The 14,219-nt window shown below is 48.3% G+C and overlaps 1 protein-coding gene across 5 annotated transcripts in view; it reads left to right on the top strand.

The window, feature by feature from the left end:
- KAZN (kazrin, periplakin interacting protein) overlaps window positions 1–14,219 on the top strand; it is a 738,190-nt gene that overhangs the window by 711,262 nt on the left and 12,709 nt on the right. For all 5 annotated transcript variants that reach the window (XM_048825097.2, XM_048825098.2, XM_048825099.2 and 2 more), the window contains 5 exons: window positions 98–303; window positions 1,101–1,219; window positions 4,187–4,418; window positions 6,001–6,102; window positions 6,418–6,584. In XM_048825097.2, the coding sequence (XP_048681054.1) occupies window positions 98–303; window positions 1,101–1,219; window positions 4,187–4,418; window positions 6,001–6,102; window positions 6,418–6,584 (826 nt within the window). The remainder of the gene's footprint in view (window positions 1–97; window positions 304–1,100; window positions 1,220–4,186; window positions 4,419–6,000; window positions 6,103–6,417; window positions 6,585–14,219) is intronic.

Genomic DNA, 14,219 nt, shown 5'->3' with positions numbered 1-14,219 from the left:
GAGATTTTGGAACCATTCCTAGCTGAAGTGTTAGATCCCCGTGAGCCCCTTGGGCAGGGAGCCCAGCAGCATTTCCACCATTTGCTTTGTGTTCCAGATTCCGACAGCCTTTCCAGCCCCACTCGCCTAAGCCTCAGCCTGTCTGAAGGGGAGGAACAGGTAGACCGGCTGCAGCAGGTGGAGCTGGTCCGCACCACGCCCATGTCCCACTGGAAGGCAGGCACCGTGCAGGCATGGCTGGAGGTGGTCATGGCTATGCCCATGTACGTCAAAGCCTGTGGGGAGAACGTCAAGAGCGGGAAGGTAGGAGAGCAAGCTACGTCTCTGCACTGGTGTGTCTGCACCATTGATAGCAATCTGCTGTCAGCGCCAAAGCACGTGAGCCCAAACAACCCTCTGAGTGGCGAGGGGCTTCCAAAGCCAGAGCTGTGGCCACTTGTCCCAGCCCTACCCCATCCTCACTCGCAGCCAAGTTGTTTGGTGGGAAAAAGTGCCCAGGGTGCCCCAGTTAATGCAGGGGATTGTTAGGTCTCTCTGTGCCCTCCGATTCACTAGCACAACCCGACCTGCTCTGTCATCCCCCCCCCCACATGCAGGCTGGGCACTGCTGAGCCTTCTCCACTGTAGCTTCTGCCATTTGCAACAGTTTTCTACCTCGTTGCAAAGCTCAGCTTCCCCCCTTTCCCCTCACCCACTGTTGTTAGTTAATCTCTGTTGATGTTGTTTTTTCATTGGTAGGCTTTTCTATGATGCGCTCCCCTATAGGATGAATCCATTAATTCATCCTCACAGGACCTCTGCGAGGGTGGGGGGGGAATTATCCCCATTTCACAGATGGAGACACCGAGGCACAAAGACTAAGTGCCATGTCCGAGATAACAGAGAGAATTTGTGGCAGAGCCAAGAACAGAACCCAAATTGCCTAGGCCCCAGTCTGACACCTTAACCACTTCCTCCCTTCTTCTCTATAGTTTTGTTAGTTACGCTGTAAAGTATTTTGGGGTATAGTTTACAAGAACCCACCCAGCATACTGCATTGCTGGTATGTAAGTGACCAAAGTCAATGGTTGAGTTTTGTTTTTTTTTTTCTTGGAGAGCAGATGTTGCTAAGTTTGAGCGATGAAGATTTGGCAACAGGGCTTGGCGTCTGTAGCTCCCTTCACCGCCGCAAACTCAGGCTGGCAATAGAGGATTACAGGGACGCAGAAGCGGGCAAATGGTAAGCTCTGCCCGTGGGCATCAGAACCCAACTTTCTGCATTGTGTGTCTGCATGCTTGTGTGTGCATACATGTGCCCACGTGTGTGTGCATGTCTGTATGTATGTGTACATGAGCATGTACGCATGCATATGCATACATGTGTATTGATGTGTGCATGTTTGTGTGTGTGTGTATTTACATATTCTCCTCAGACAGCAACCAAATTATCGGGGGGGGGGGAGGTGGGCGGAAAAGAAAAAAAAGAGAGTGAGAGAATGAGAGAGAGGGAAAAAAACAAATGTCAGGGAACAATTCTTACTGCTGTGCTCAGTGTGAGAGAAAACTCACTTTAACAAAACTGACACTTCTGTTTTGCATAATTACTTCCTTCAGTGACGTCCCCCTCATTTTTGCTCTGCTAATTAATCAACTCTAGCGTGTGGTGCTGCTCCTCACAGAGCTGGCCTGGGTGATTAAAAAAAGAAAGAAATCAAACTGTCTCCTGCATTTAAAGCCACAAAACCAACAACAACATAAACACCCTGGTGAGCTTTGGGAGTGAGCCTGGCTAGCAATTCAGCAAAGAGGCTAGAGCAAGATTTTCCTAAAATCAAATGACCCCAGTGGAAGCAAAACCAATAGCTGTCAGTCTTGTACCTGGTAGTATTCAGTGCTATGGAGCTATCTCCTCTGTTTCCTCGTGTAGGATTTAAAACAAATGAAGCAGTCTAGAAGAATCCATTCCCAGGGTTTACATAAGGCCCACCAAGCTAGGCCAGGTTACCTACTGGAGAGGTATAGGCAGGTTGGATGGATTGAGTGAAGCTGCTATTCTGTCTTCACCTGCAGACTAGATCTTAAAGTGTTAAAACCAGGTTCTGCAGCGTCTGGGGCTTAGTCAGGACAATTCTGTCCTAGAACCTTTTAATGGTTAGTGGCTGCACTGTAGTATTCAGCTTCTCAGACTGGGGTTGAATTGCGAACAACATGCCCCTCCAGTTTTCCGTTCCTCGCAGAGATTCATTATTTGCCAGGAGTGGAGAGAAGCACAGGGAAGGAGCCACGCTCAGGGGCAGGACCTGTCCCCTCTCTGCCAAAGCAGAGGACCCCAGAGATGGCAAAACTTTGCCGCTCTGCTGCTCGAGAGCGGATGAGATTTGGGAAGGCCGCAGCTGCACACGACCTTGGCGCCTTGCACGGCCCAGAGCTGAGCCTCTGAGGAGTGGGCCCCGGGGAGCAGGGATGTGTCGGGGGATCCTCTACTACAGACCTCTGCTGGCTATTGTACCCCTGCAGATCACTGGGGCTGGAGCCACAGAAGAGTCTAGCCTCACACGGGCAGCTGCTCTGCTCCCTGGGGCCAAGAACACCAGACCCTAGCTCAGCTCCCAGACCTGGGTGCTGCTTTCCAGACTCTGTCTCGACATAACTGTCATACCAGGGCTTAGACATGGCTCGTGCTTAAATCCCTTGTGACTGGCAAGTACCTGGCTTCATGGGAACAGAGGAAAGAAATGACAAGCATTAACCATTTGTGAATGGCTATTTCACCTACTTTTTTAAGCATTTTTCAGTGTTGCCCACCAATGAGATTCGTTCTGGGAAAACTCTGTCTCCACAGAGTAAGAGAGGAAAGCAGCTAGTCCGCAGAGTGTGCTGTAAATGACTCTTACGCTTCCTTACCAATGCTAAGGGAGACAATTGGAAAGACTATTCTGCTTTGAAGCCAGGCTTTCTGCTCAGTTTCTGCTTTATTATAAACTTCAGAGCTGGGCATAGGGATGGCGAGGCTAGATTAATGAAGGATTAATTAATCCTTTAATTAATTAATCTCTTGAATGATGTAGAGCCAGCTGCCACAGCAGCTGGGCAACTCCCATCTAGTTGTAAGTGAACAAACACATGTCTGTGCCAGCAGATCACAGGTGTGTCTATAAGGAAGCACATGGGGTTATAGACCTGTAAATACATAGGGCAAGCATCGTGAGAATCAGGCTCAGAGTGGCTTGTTTCTTCCACCTGTAATGGGTGGTGTTTTGAACCGTGTAATCAGTGAAGGCATCTAGTGATTAACATGGACACACGTCTCCTGGTGCTGTGACTCGCCCCTGTTTGCATTCGCTTACAACACATAAGGCAGACATGAGAAGTGTGCAGAAATGTGTGCTCCTGGATTTGCCTGTCCCATTGAAAAAAACACACATCCCGGAGTGCCTCACCAACGGTCTTCCATGTTGCAATGCTGACCTCCTGTGGCTAGCTGGTGAGCAGCATGGGTGTAGGCCTATTTCTGTGAAGGTGACTCCAGGGATTCCTTTAAAATTATTCAATTATTATTGGATTATTATCCAATAATTATTATCCAATATTTATCCAATTATTCAGGCAAACCTGAATAATTGCACCCATCTCAGATTGGCATTTGTTTCAAAGGGGGAAAGTCACAATAATCAACCCAGCACCAAACAGTCAGCACACTTCCTGCTTTGTTTTTAAATTTAGGGAGCAAAAAACAACTTTCCTTGTAGACATTAAAGCATACATAGAATCCCAACAGTAATTCAGGCCCCGATCCATCTGAAGACTTAAACGCGTGCTTGGCTTTATGCATGTCAGTGTCCCCACTCCAGTCAATGGAATCTCTATAGAGACATATAACAGAGCTGCCATGCTTTTTGCCTGCCCAGAGCTCATCCCTAACTCACATTTGCCACACTCCTACCCCTTCTCTGGCATGCCCCCTAAGCCAGGTGGAGGTAGGAACTGCTGGGGGTTTATATCAGTGGGTAGTTCTCCTCCACAAAGGGAATTTTCCACTGGCAAAAAGCTCAGTGGCACAAAGTGACTGGAGTGGACCAGAGAATCTGGCCCATTGCCTGCACAGCCCTTGTGCAAGGTATTTGCATGATTTTTAACACAGGGTAGCAGAAGCGTCATGCACTTTAATGACCTTCCTTACACCATCTGTCTTCCTTACACTCCACAGCTTGTCTAAAGCCTCTGAACTGGATCACCACTGGGTAGCCAAGGCCTGGCTGAATGATATTGGGCTGTCTCAGTATTCCCAGGCTTTCCAAAATCACCTCGTGGATGGAAGGATGCTGAACTCGCTGATGAAACGAGACTTGGAGAAGTACCTTAATGTGTCTAAAAAGTTCCACCAGGTCAGCATATTGCTGGGAATAGAGCTGCTTTTTCAAGTCAACTTCAGCAAAGAGGTGAGATGAGAAATGGTTAAAACAGGTGGTTTGGTTTGCCAAACAATTAGCCTTTCATAGAATCCTAGAATATCAGGGTTGGAAGGGACCTCAGGAGGTCATTTAGTCCCACCCCCTGCTCAAAGCAGGACCAACCCAAACTTTCTATCGCTCCAGGCCAGTGCAATTCCTCTGAGTGCTCTCCATTCCCAGTTCCTGTCTCGAATAGATCAATTACATTAGGGACAGCGCACCTGCGTCTCCCATTGACCTTCTTGTATAGAAATAGCCGTACCACTCAGCAACTCCAGGGAGTGGAGATTTCAGAGTTTGTCGACTTTGCCGGAGCAGCCCTCACCTCGGGTTACCATACATCCAGGTTTTCCTGGGTATTGCCTCTCTTTTGATCCTCCACCTTCTGTCTCAGTGGATTATGGGATGTTTGGGATTTTTGCAGAGCAGTCGTTGTAGCTCAGAAAAAGCCCCGATTGGTCCACATCCCAATTGGTCCCTCCCTGCAACCGCAGCTGATTGGTCCATTCCACTGCAGCCACACCTGCCGAATTCCACCGCTCCAGGCCCTGGATCCCAGTCCCGGGGGGAGAGGGGGGTTTTGCAGGGAATCGCTGACTGATGGTTGGCGGTATGTCCTGGGCTTGCACCAGCCACCCTACCACTGAGAGAGGGAGCTACACTGCTCCTCCCACCTCAAGCGTGAGGCTGCCACCCCCCCAGGTAGCACTCCCAGTACACACACACCCCTCCCACACCCCCCAGATACCCCCTCCAGTACCCCCAACTGTACAGTCCCTCTGGCTCCCTCTAACCCCTCCTTCTCCAGCTCCCCCACCCTCTGGCAGTGTCCTCTTTTTGGGAACCTGAAATATGTAACTCTGCCCTTTCCCAACAAAGCACCTTCAAAATGGAACCAGGAACAAAATAACCCCTTAGCTTGGGCAAGGAAGGAGAACAAAAGGGCTGCACTGAACCCTGTTGTTGGGAGATTTGGCAATTGCTCAGGTAATGTTAACCCATTTTGTTTCCCCAACATCAAGTGATTCTTCTTCTTAGACAGCTGAATGGACGGATAGGTAGATACGATTGTTTGTAGTGTTGTAGCGGTGTGAGTCTCGGGATGTTAGAGACAAGGTGCGTGAGGTCATATCTCTTATTGGACCAACTTCTGTGGGTGAAAGGGACAGACTTTTGAGCTTACATGGGTCCTGAAGAAGAGTTTTGTATAAGCTGGAAAGGTGGTCTCTTTCATCAACAGATGTCGGTCTAATCAAATGCATTACCACACCCACCTTGTCTCTCTAGACAGTTAGTTACATAGCAAAGGGAAATCATAATTCAAGAAGTGATCCCTCCTGTTTGAACAATTTCTTATTGGCCTGAGTCTCAAATAATTTACTGAGCTGCTAGTTCCCTTCCTCCCCTCTGGCCGGCCAAGACCCTAGGGAATGGGACTTCCAGATCTTAGGCTCTCCAAAGGCCAAAGAGGGCACAGCTCTGGTATTTGTGGAAGAAGTGAGGAGGGATCCAAATAAGGAGAGGGCAGGACCTATTTTACTGTCGATAATGTCAGTGTCCTTGTGTGTAGGTTCTGCAAGAGCGGAGAGCTCGCTGTGAGATCCAGAACGTCGATCCGCTTGTCTGGACAAATCAACGGGTACTCAAGTGGGTGCGGGACATTGACCTGAAGGTAGGACCTGCTTGTGAGGAAGTGGCTTGTGGGGTGTAATAGTCAGGGAGGGGAAGAGTCTGCCTGGGTAGGGTTCACGCTTCATCACTCAGATCTCAAGTGGGCATCGGAAGCATCAGGTATAGAAATAGCTAAGCACCATGGACAGGGTAGCCGGGGCATGGTGGTCATACAGGATAGAGGAACTCATCTGTTCCCCCTAGCAGCTGCCGCTGGGAATAGCACCCGCTGACATCTTAGCATCTACCACCAAGGGAGGCAGGCAAAGGTGTCCTTTCTTGTCAGGTTAATCCTGGCTCTGGTTGTTGCTTTTAGGAGTATGCGGATAACCTGATGAACAGTGGCGTGCATGGGGCTGTGCTAATCCTGGAGCCCACGTTCAATGCAGAAGCCATGGCCACAGCTCTGGGCATCCCAAGCAGCAAGCACATCCTGAGGCGGCACCTGGCAGAGGAGATGAACGCCATCGTTAACCCAGACAAGTGAGGCCCTTTGCAGCTTTCATTCGCTGGTTCTCGGGGGGGAGGGATTTCCTGCCCCTTCTCCTCCCATGGACTCGCTGGGGATGGTGCAGTTCGCCTGGGGATGTGGAGGACAGGATGGTGGGAACACAGCCAGGGAGTCTACAGCCCCCCCGTCTGCCATGGTTCTGTTCTCTGCAGATGCAGGGAGCTTTGGGGGAAGGGGGCGATGGGGGTAAGGCTAGCGGATCTGGCAAGCCACAGATCCACCATTCACTCCCTTCTCCCTGCATACAGAGGGGACAGCAACTGTGAGGGCTGCTCCAGCTTTCTGATGCAGAACCAGCTGCAGAGCAGCCTGGGAGCGGACTCCTTGTTAACCCACCAGCATGTAATTCTGGTTGGGCCAGTTCCAAAGCCCATCAAATTAAAGTCAATGGGATGGACTTCCCTGGACTTCAAAGGGCTTTGGGTAAAGCCCATTGCATGCTAGACATCTGCGGCCTGATCATTCTAGCAGCTCTGGAACAAGTCCCACCATCCTAAAATGGAGTCAGTGGCTCCTGGGGAGATCCCCGAAGGAAAGCTGTGGGAGGGGAGTGTTGCATTGTATTTCTTGTGTTGCACTGAATTTAAGAAGGAGGAATGCAGTTCAAAACATGGAAAGGCAGCTGCTGACCTGAACTCCTGTCAAAAGGAGAGACCTGTTCAAAGAGCAGGTAATTCTCCAGGCAGCAAAAGCCCAACAGCCACTAAAATAGAAATCCTCTAAAGAACTAGAACAGCCATAAAGGCAACACACCTCCTTCACTCCCCACTCAAGCACAAACCAGCCTGGGTCCTTTCCCAGTAGGACAGATTCTCAAGACACCGTATATATGCGTATGCAGCCTCCACAGAGCGTCATTCTTGACTACTGTACTAGGGGGGCGGGAGACATCTGAGGAGGGCATAAGATGAAATTCCCTCCGTGTAAAAGGCCAGCTCCAACAAACAACAAAACTCCAACGCTCAAGTCCCGTTTGCCATCATACATAGACCACCCAAGTCACAGCTAAAGTCGAGGGGTTTAAGTGGGATTTAGGTGGTGTACAGGTTCTGTGTGGTTGCACTGCACAGAGATGATTTTCACCCTATGGGGAGTTAGGAGATAATTTTGCCAACTACATTCACCCCAATCTAAATCAACGGATCCTTTATTAGAGCTAAAAATAGCCCAAACGCAGCAGGGGAGGAGATAACGAAGAATATTGATTTTTTGCATGGACCAAAAGAGGGAGTCACCCACCCTTCGCCTGGTTCCTCTTCACGGCCAAACTCTGCTGAGTGCAGCCTGCCCAATGGGCAGTCTGGGAAAGAAGAGATGGCTCCTGTGCCAAGGCCTGCCCAAGGATGTCTGAGGAAACCCTGGAATCTCTCCTCCTGGAAGGTCTCAAGCGCCTCAGGCGGGCTGATGGTTGAACTGGGAAAAGAGGCAACAGATATTCCATATTTCGTGGGCAACTGCACCACATGGCCTTGAAAAGGAGGCCTGGATTCTGGCCCCACCCAGGTGAATTCTGAAAGCACAGTGAATGGATGGGGATTCCCAAGGATGAAGCAGGGACAGACAACCTAGCATTGCACAGAGGCATCAGTAGGATATGGGCACCTGTGCGGACTGTGCCTCACTTCCTGCTGGTACTCAACACAACATTTCTGTCAGCCCTTCCCATGATGCCCTTGGCAAGCCAGGGGCCACCAGGATTACCTGCTACCCCTCATGTTTGGGAGCATGGAAGTTATTTATTGTCTACAGTGTTCAGTGCCATCCCAGCTGAAATATCACCCTGGAGATAATTCTAACCACCTGCTTTTCTACCTTTGCACCCCAGAAGCAGGAGGAATTGTCCACAGTGGAGTGTTGGAGCCAGGGACAGTGTGGACTTGCTAGGAGGAAATTACAGGGTGGGGCTCGGTAAATCAAAGAGGAAGAGGTTATCCTTTCACTGCTAAGGATTCATCAGCATTCACAGCCCATTTTCATGTTTTCGGGAGCTGTGTGCTTGTCTTTGAATTAAGTTTATTGAACATTTTTCATAATATTGAAATTGTAATGAAGCTGTCTCTGCTATTTCCAAGCAATCTTGTTAATGTATCTTGGTGATATGTCTGTTTGTCATGTTTTGGTAATGTATTAAAATAGATAGGGAAGGAGTGTGTTCTGGTGGTGACAGCAGGAGAAACTGGAGTCAGGACTCCTGGGTTCTACTCCTGCTCTGCCACTAACTCACTCTGTGACCTTGGGCGAGTCTTTTAACTTGGCTGTAAAGTGGCCATAATGATACTTACCTACCTCACAAGAGTGTGGTGAGAATTACTGTTTGTAACTTGCTTTGAGATATGCCGATGACAGTGCAAAATAGCTTTACAGTATGTACATATTTATATTAAACAGCTAAATAAAGCAGCAGGACAGTTCATGGCTTTTAAGACACTTGGTTTGAGGAGGTCTCAGAGCAGAAGAATCCATCCATTGACTGTAGTGCTCTCAATTCATCCCTCTGCTGTGGGTGATCCTCAGCTGTCACTCAGCTGCGCACGGGCTGGGAACTCTTTACAGGTTGCCACATGAGAATGTGGAAGGATAAAAAGGCACATTACAGGAGCTCCTTTCACTTTCTGTGGGGAGAGTCCTCTTCCCCAGTGGACATTCCAGTAGCTTCCATTAGAATCCTCCAGTTGGTCTCTTCCGGTTCTTACTGGTCTCTGTTGATTTCTAATAGCCACTTATGTTTTCTCTTTTTGATTCCAAGGCTAGAAGGAGTCACTGTGATCATCTAATCTAATCTCCTGTGCAACACAGGCTAGAGAACTTCCCCAAAATAATTCCTTGAGCAGATTTTAGAAAAACGTCCAGTTAGAGGCCAGTAGAACCATCAACCAGTACATTGCTCTGTTCCCACACCTAGTTGCCAACTGGAAGCAGAAGAAATCTTTTCACCCCACATTTCCTTTAAAAAAAACCAACATTTTAGTGCTGAGGATCTCTTACCCAAGCAGTGAAACCCTAGCATTGTGCCAGAGGGAGATAGCAGGAAATATTTCAAGAAGAAATTCAGGCCTCTGATCAGTGAAGCATATGAACTTAAAACCACTGGCTATAAGTGTCATAAAGCGCAATATTAATGCAGCACTCCACAGCTATGAAGTCTTCAGTTAAAACCCTGATTGGTGCTTGAACATGAAAAATGCATGTCACGGTCTTAACTTAGTCAGTCCTTTTGTGCTATCACAAAGCGGCCATGCAGTGTGTCATGACTGGAAACATCAGCTTGTGGCTCCACTTTCAGCTAAGTGAATTACAGATTTTTCAACTTGTTGACAAGTTCGAAAAGTCTGAAAAAATTTGTTTTGGGTTGGAGCAAAAATGAAAATATTCAAAATTTTTAGTGCAACAAAAAGTTTAAAAATCATTTTAGGTTGAATGAAATGTTTTGTTTTGACAAAACTGAAACATTCATTTTGAATTCCACCATTTAAAATGTTGTTTGATATTTTTAGTATAAATTTAAAGGAAATTTGGGAACAAAAAGTCATTTTAAACCAAAATATCAGCATGTTTCATTCTGAAAATGTCAAAATCAAACATTTTGATTTGGGGGAATTTGTCGTCTTTTTTTTTTTTTCTTCTTTTTTTTCTGAAATGAACAATTTGGCCAACTCGACATGAATTCACAAAACGTTTCAATATTGCCCAAGCTGCATTTTTGAACTGGAAAAAAAGTTTTTGTCTGAACAATTTCACCTGGCTTGAGTTCCACTCAACATCTTCCTTGTGCGCAATTTCAGGCTCTTTATACTTTTTTTGTTTAAAATAAGGCTGTTGATGAAGAGGTGCCACAAGTACTCCTTTTCTTTTTGATGAAGAAAGTGATTCTTCACCAGCTACCCAGAGAATTCTTCTGTTTGTATTGGATGTTTGTCCTTAGTTGGTAGCCCATTAATCTCTTACATGGACCAGCCACTGGCGCTGGGGCTAAGAGTGACATGGTGGTGACATGGGTTGGCTCTTCAGTGGTATAACCATAAATCGCCATATTACCAATATATATATATAAAACACAGAGCTCTTTTCTGTCTGGGATCCTGCCAACCAACCCTCCCCTAAGGAAAGGAGATCCTCACATCATTGGATCTCTCTGACAGGGACTAGATGGGCCTCATCTAGGTAAAATGCTACCTTCCATAGTAACCCAACCCTGTGCAGCAGGCCAGGACAAGGTCAACGCACAGCTTGTACTGAGGTGCATAGGTCTTATGCAGGCTGTCTGCACAGGAGCAAATTTCACCCAGAGTGAGGATGAATCTCTATCCCGGCTCCTAATCTATGGAACTGTTTGCTTTGCTCTGATATTTGAGCTGCAGTAGGTCTACAGTGTCTAAGATCAGTGTCCAAATAAGGCTTCCTCGGTGTTTTATCATAACTGTCAACATACTTTCCACTGCTTTCTCTCTCTCCAGCATAAGCCCTCGCTAGCCGTCTGTTCCTAATTCTGCAAAGCTACATTCAACTTCTGTTCAACCCTTTCAATTTTCCTGTCGCTATGATACCACCCGTGCTTATCTTACAGCCCCATTGTGTTAAAGTCCTGGATTTCATTTTCCAAAGCCATCTTCCAATGCTTTCTTGATTGTCCGGCTTTGGCTTCGAGATCTCGCCACCAAGCACAAAAGAACCCTTAGGAAAAGCTAAAAAAATCCCTCGCCCAAATCCAGAGTGTGGTGATGGCAGCTAGAGTGTTTTCTTTCTTCTTCAGCCAAGTTACATTTCTGAAAGTCAGAAGTGTATTCAGAGCAAGAAAAAGCCTAAGACAGATCAGACCCTACTGTGGAAACACCCATGGAAGGCTCAAGAAGCTCCCTGGGGGTGACAGATCGGGGGCCCACTGATGGGGTGAAAGGGGCAGCTCCTGGACTCTGAAATGGAACCACCCATCTCTGCCACTCTGGTTCCGCTCTTCTAGCCAGCAGAGTGGCCTCAGGACGACGCAGTAGCAACCAGGACAAATCCCAGCAGGAGCTCATGCTACTTCACGGAAATCCAGTGGGGTCCGCAGGGCCTATCCCATGCTCCCGAATCCTATGCAGGGCTGGTGAAGGAGACTCCTGTGGGAAAGAGAGCCAGGGCTGCTGGATCTTTAGTTAGCATTTCTAGAACCGTTTGGACAGCTAAATCCGAGTGTGACAGATTATGATATCGACCCCCACCGCTGCTTGTGGTGCTCACTTTACGTGCACAATGCGGCTGAGCTACAGTTGCCATGGTAGCCAGAATGTTCGGTTTCCTGACTTTTCTGTGTTTGAAACCTCTGCCAAATGTTGCATGACTACAGTTAGTTATTTTCCTGGTTTTATGTGAAACCAAAGTCCCTTAATAAGTGTCGTAAGTGACCACTCTTCCTCAAAGGACAAAAGAACACAATGCAAGTTGCCACCTAGCAGTTTGCGGGTGAACTCTTTGCAAGCTGTAGATATCCCATCAGTTCCGAGGGATCTTTCCTCAGTCTTTGCTATCGCCTGGCAAACCTCAGGTGAGCTTTCGCTCCATGCACTCAGTCCGAAAGCAGAGGCATATCATTAAAAAATGGCCGGTGGCCCCACACCACTCCCAGAAGCGGCCGGCTGCTGGCACGTCTCTGCACGCCCCTGGTGGGGCATGGGGGAGGCGGCTCCACGTACTGCCCCCGCCCCGAGTGCCAACTCCGCAGCTCCCATTGGCCGGGAACTGTGGTCAATGGAGCTGCAAGGGCGGCACCTGCGGGCACCTGGCCCGACCTGCCTAGGAGCTGCTGTCAGAGGGGTTTGTGTGCTGGTTGCTTTGGGAGCCACACTGCCCGAGGTAAGCACTGCCCCCCTGACGCCCTCCCGCACCCCAACCCCCTTCCCCAGCCCAGAGCCCACACCAAAACTTTCTCCCAGAGCCTGCACCCTTCACCCCCTCCTACAGCCCAACCCCCTGTCCCAGCCCAGAGCCCACACCCAAACTTCCTCCCAGAGCCTGCACCCCCTCCCACACGCCAAGCCCCGTCCCAATCAAGGTAGCTCACTTTATTTTCATTTACTTCCCATTACACGTAATATAGGAAGAGAATGAAGAAAAAAAAGAATGAAAAACGGGGGGGGGGGGAAATGAGAGAGAATGTTCTTTTTCTTGTCCCCCCTAGGGACCCTAAAAATGAAGCTGCGCACAGGGTCCCACTAACTCTAAATCTGCCACTGGCTGGGACCCAGCTGTACTTCAAATGGGCTCAAAGCAGGACAGGACCTATTAACTGGGGAGAGCTTTACTTTCAGACTGGCTTCCAAGGAGTATGTCCAACAATTCAAACACAGATTAGGCAGCTCTCCATTTTCATTTTAAAATCATGCAGACATGGGAGGAGCGTGCAGAAAAGGGAACTTCCTAGCACATAAATTGGTCACATATAAATGAAGAGATGGGCAGAGAAAAGTTTGAAGTATCAAGTATCTGGATGCCTGGCTGGTGGTCTTGCTCACGTGCTCAGGGTCTAACCGCTTACCAGATTTGGGGTCATGAAGGAATTTTTCCCTGGCAAGGACCATGGGGTGTATTGACAGGGACCATGGGGTGTATTTTCTTTCCTCCACCCTCTGGGACATGGTTCGCCTGCTGAGATAATCTGGGCATAGCTCACCTAACCAATCCCCTGCCATTGCAAGGCCTCGGACACTAGCAACATCTCGGTTTCCCCTGTTTTCTGTCTGGCTCCTGAGGACTGAAATGCTTTAATCTAACTAATGTATTTGGTCTTAGTATAGGGGTATCTGGGTGAAATTTAATGGTCTGCAATATCCAGGGGATCAGGCTGGATGATCTAATGGTACCTTCTGGCCTTAAACTCTCTGAAGCTCTGAAATAACGTTCTATGTACCACTGGGTTGGAATTACAATCCCAGTGTGAAATTCTCCATTGTCAGAGAGCCAGTATAAATCTCTTGTGTAACACACTAGTTAGTGTCTATTATGTGCCCTCTCTGTGCCTAATTCACACAGATTCTGGCTTTTTAGCTCAAACTGTAGAGACGTATGCTTTCAGCTGTAGGCTTCTGCGCTTCAATGCCTGTTGTTGGCCAAGACGGGGTCCATCACGTAAGTATCGGATAAAGCTCTATTTTGAGGGATTAAGTGCGATTTAAGTGGTGCATAAGCCTTGTGCTGGCCCTCCGCACAGAGAATGTGTTTCACGCCTGTTGATTTGTCGATGGGAAAAGCTGAGTGACTGCTGTTACCAATGGATGAAATGCTGATAAGTGGCCAGCTGGCGAGCTCTGCGGCCAGCTGATAAGTGGCCCCTGAAAGTTCTGATAATTGTGGAGGCTTCATAAAGGGCGGGTCTCTCCCATCAGTCTTTGCACAGCATTCACACTGACACGCAGTGATCGTAGATTGAGGCTAAAATACAGCCAGCTGTTGTGATTATAGCTGGACTGTGTAGATCCAATCTAATCTATTGAAGCATCTGTACCGTGCTCACGGCTGTTGTGCTTTGTGGAGCTCTGAGTTAGCTGTCGTCTTTCATCGTTTCCAGCAGGGACAAAATCTGCCTCTCTGGGAGATCTGCTGTATTGAAGGGGGGGTGTCTCAGTCCCAAC

Source organism: Caretta caretta, chromosome 18, assembly GCF_965140235.1.
Source record: "Caretta caretta isolate rCarCar2 chromosome 18, rCarCar1.hap1, whole genome shotgun sequence".
Taxonomy (NCBI): domain Eukaryota; kingdom Metazoa; phylum Chordata; order Testudines; family Cheloniidae; genus Caretta; species Caretta caretta.
Note: the sequence above shows the minus strand (reverse complement) of the source record. Positions and strands in the feature narration are given on the sequence as shown.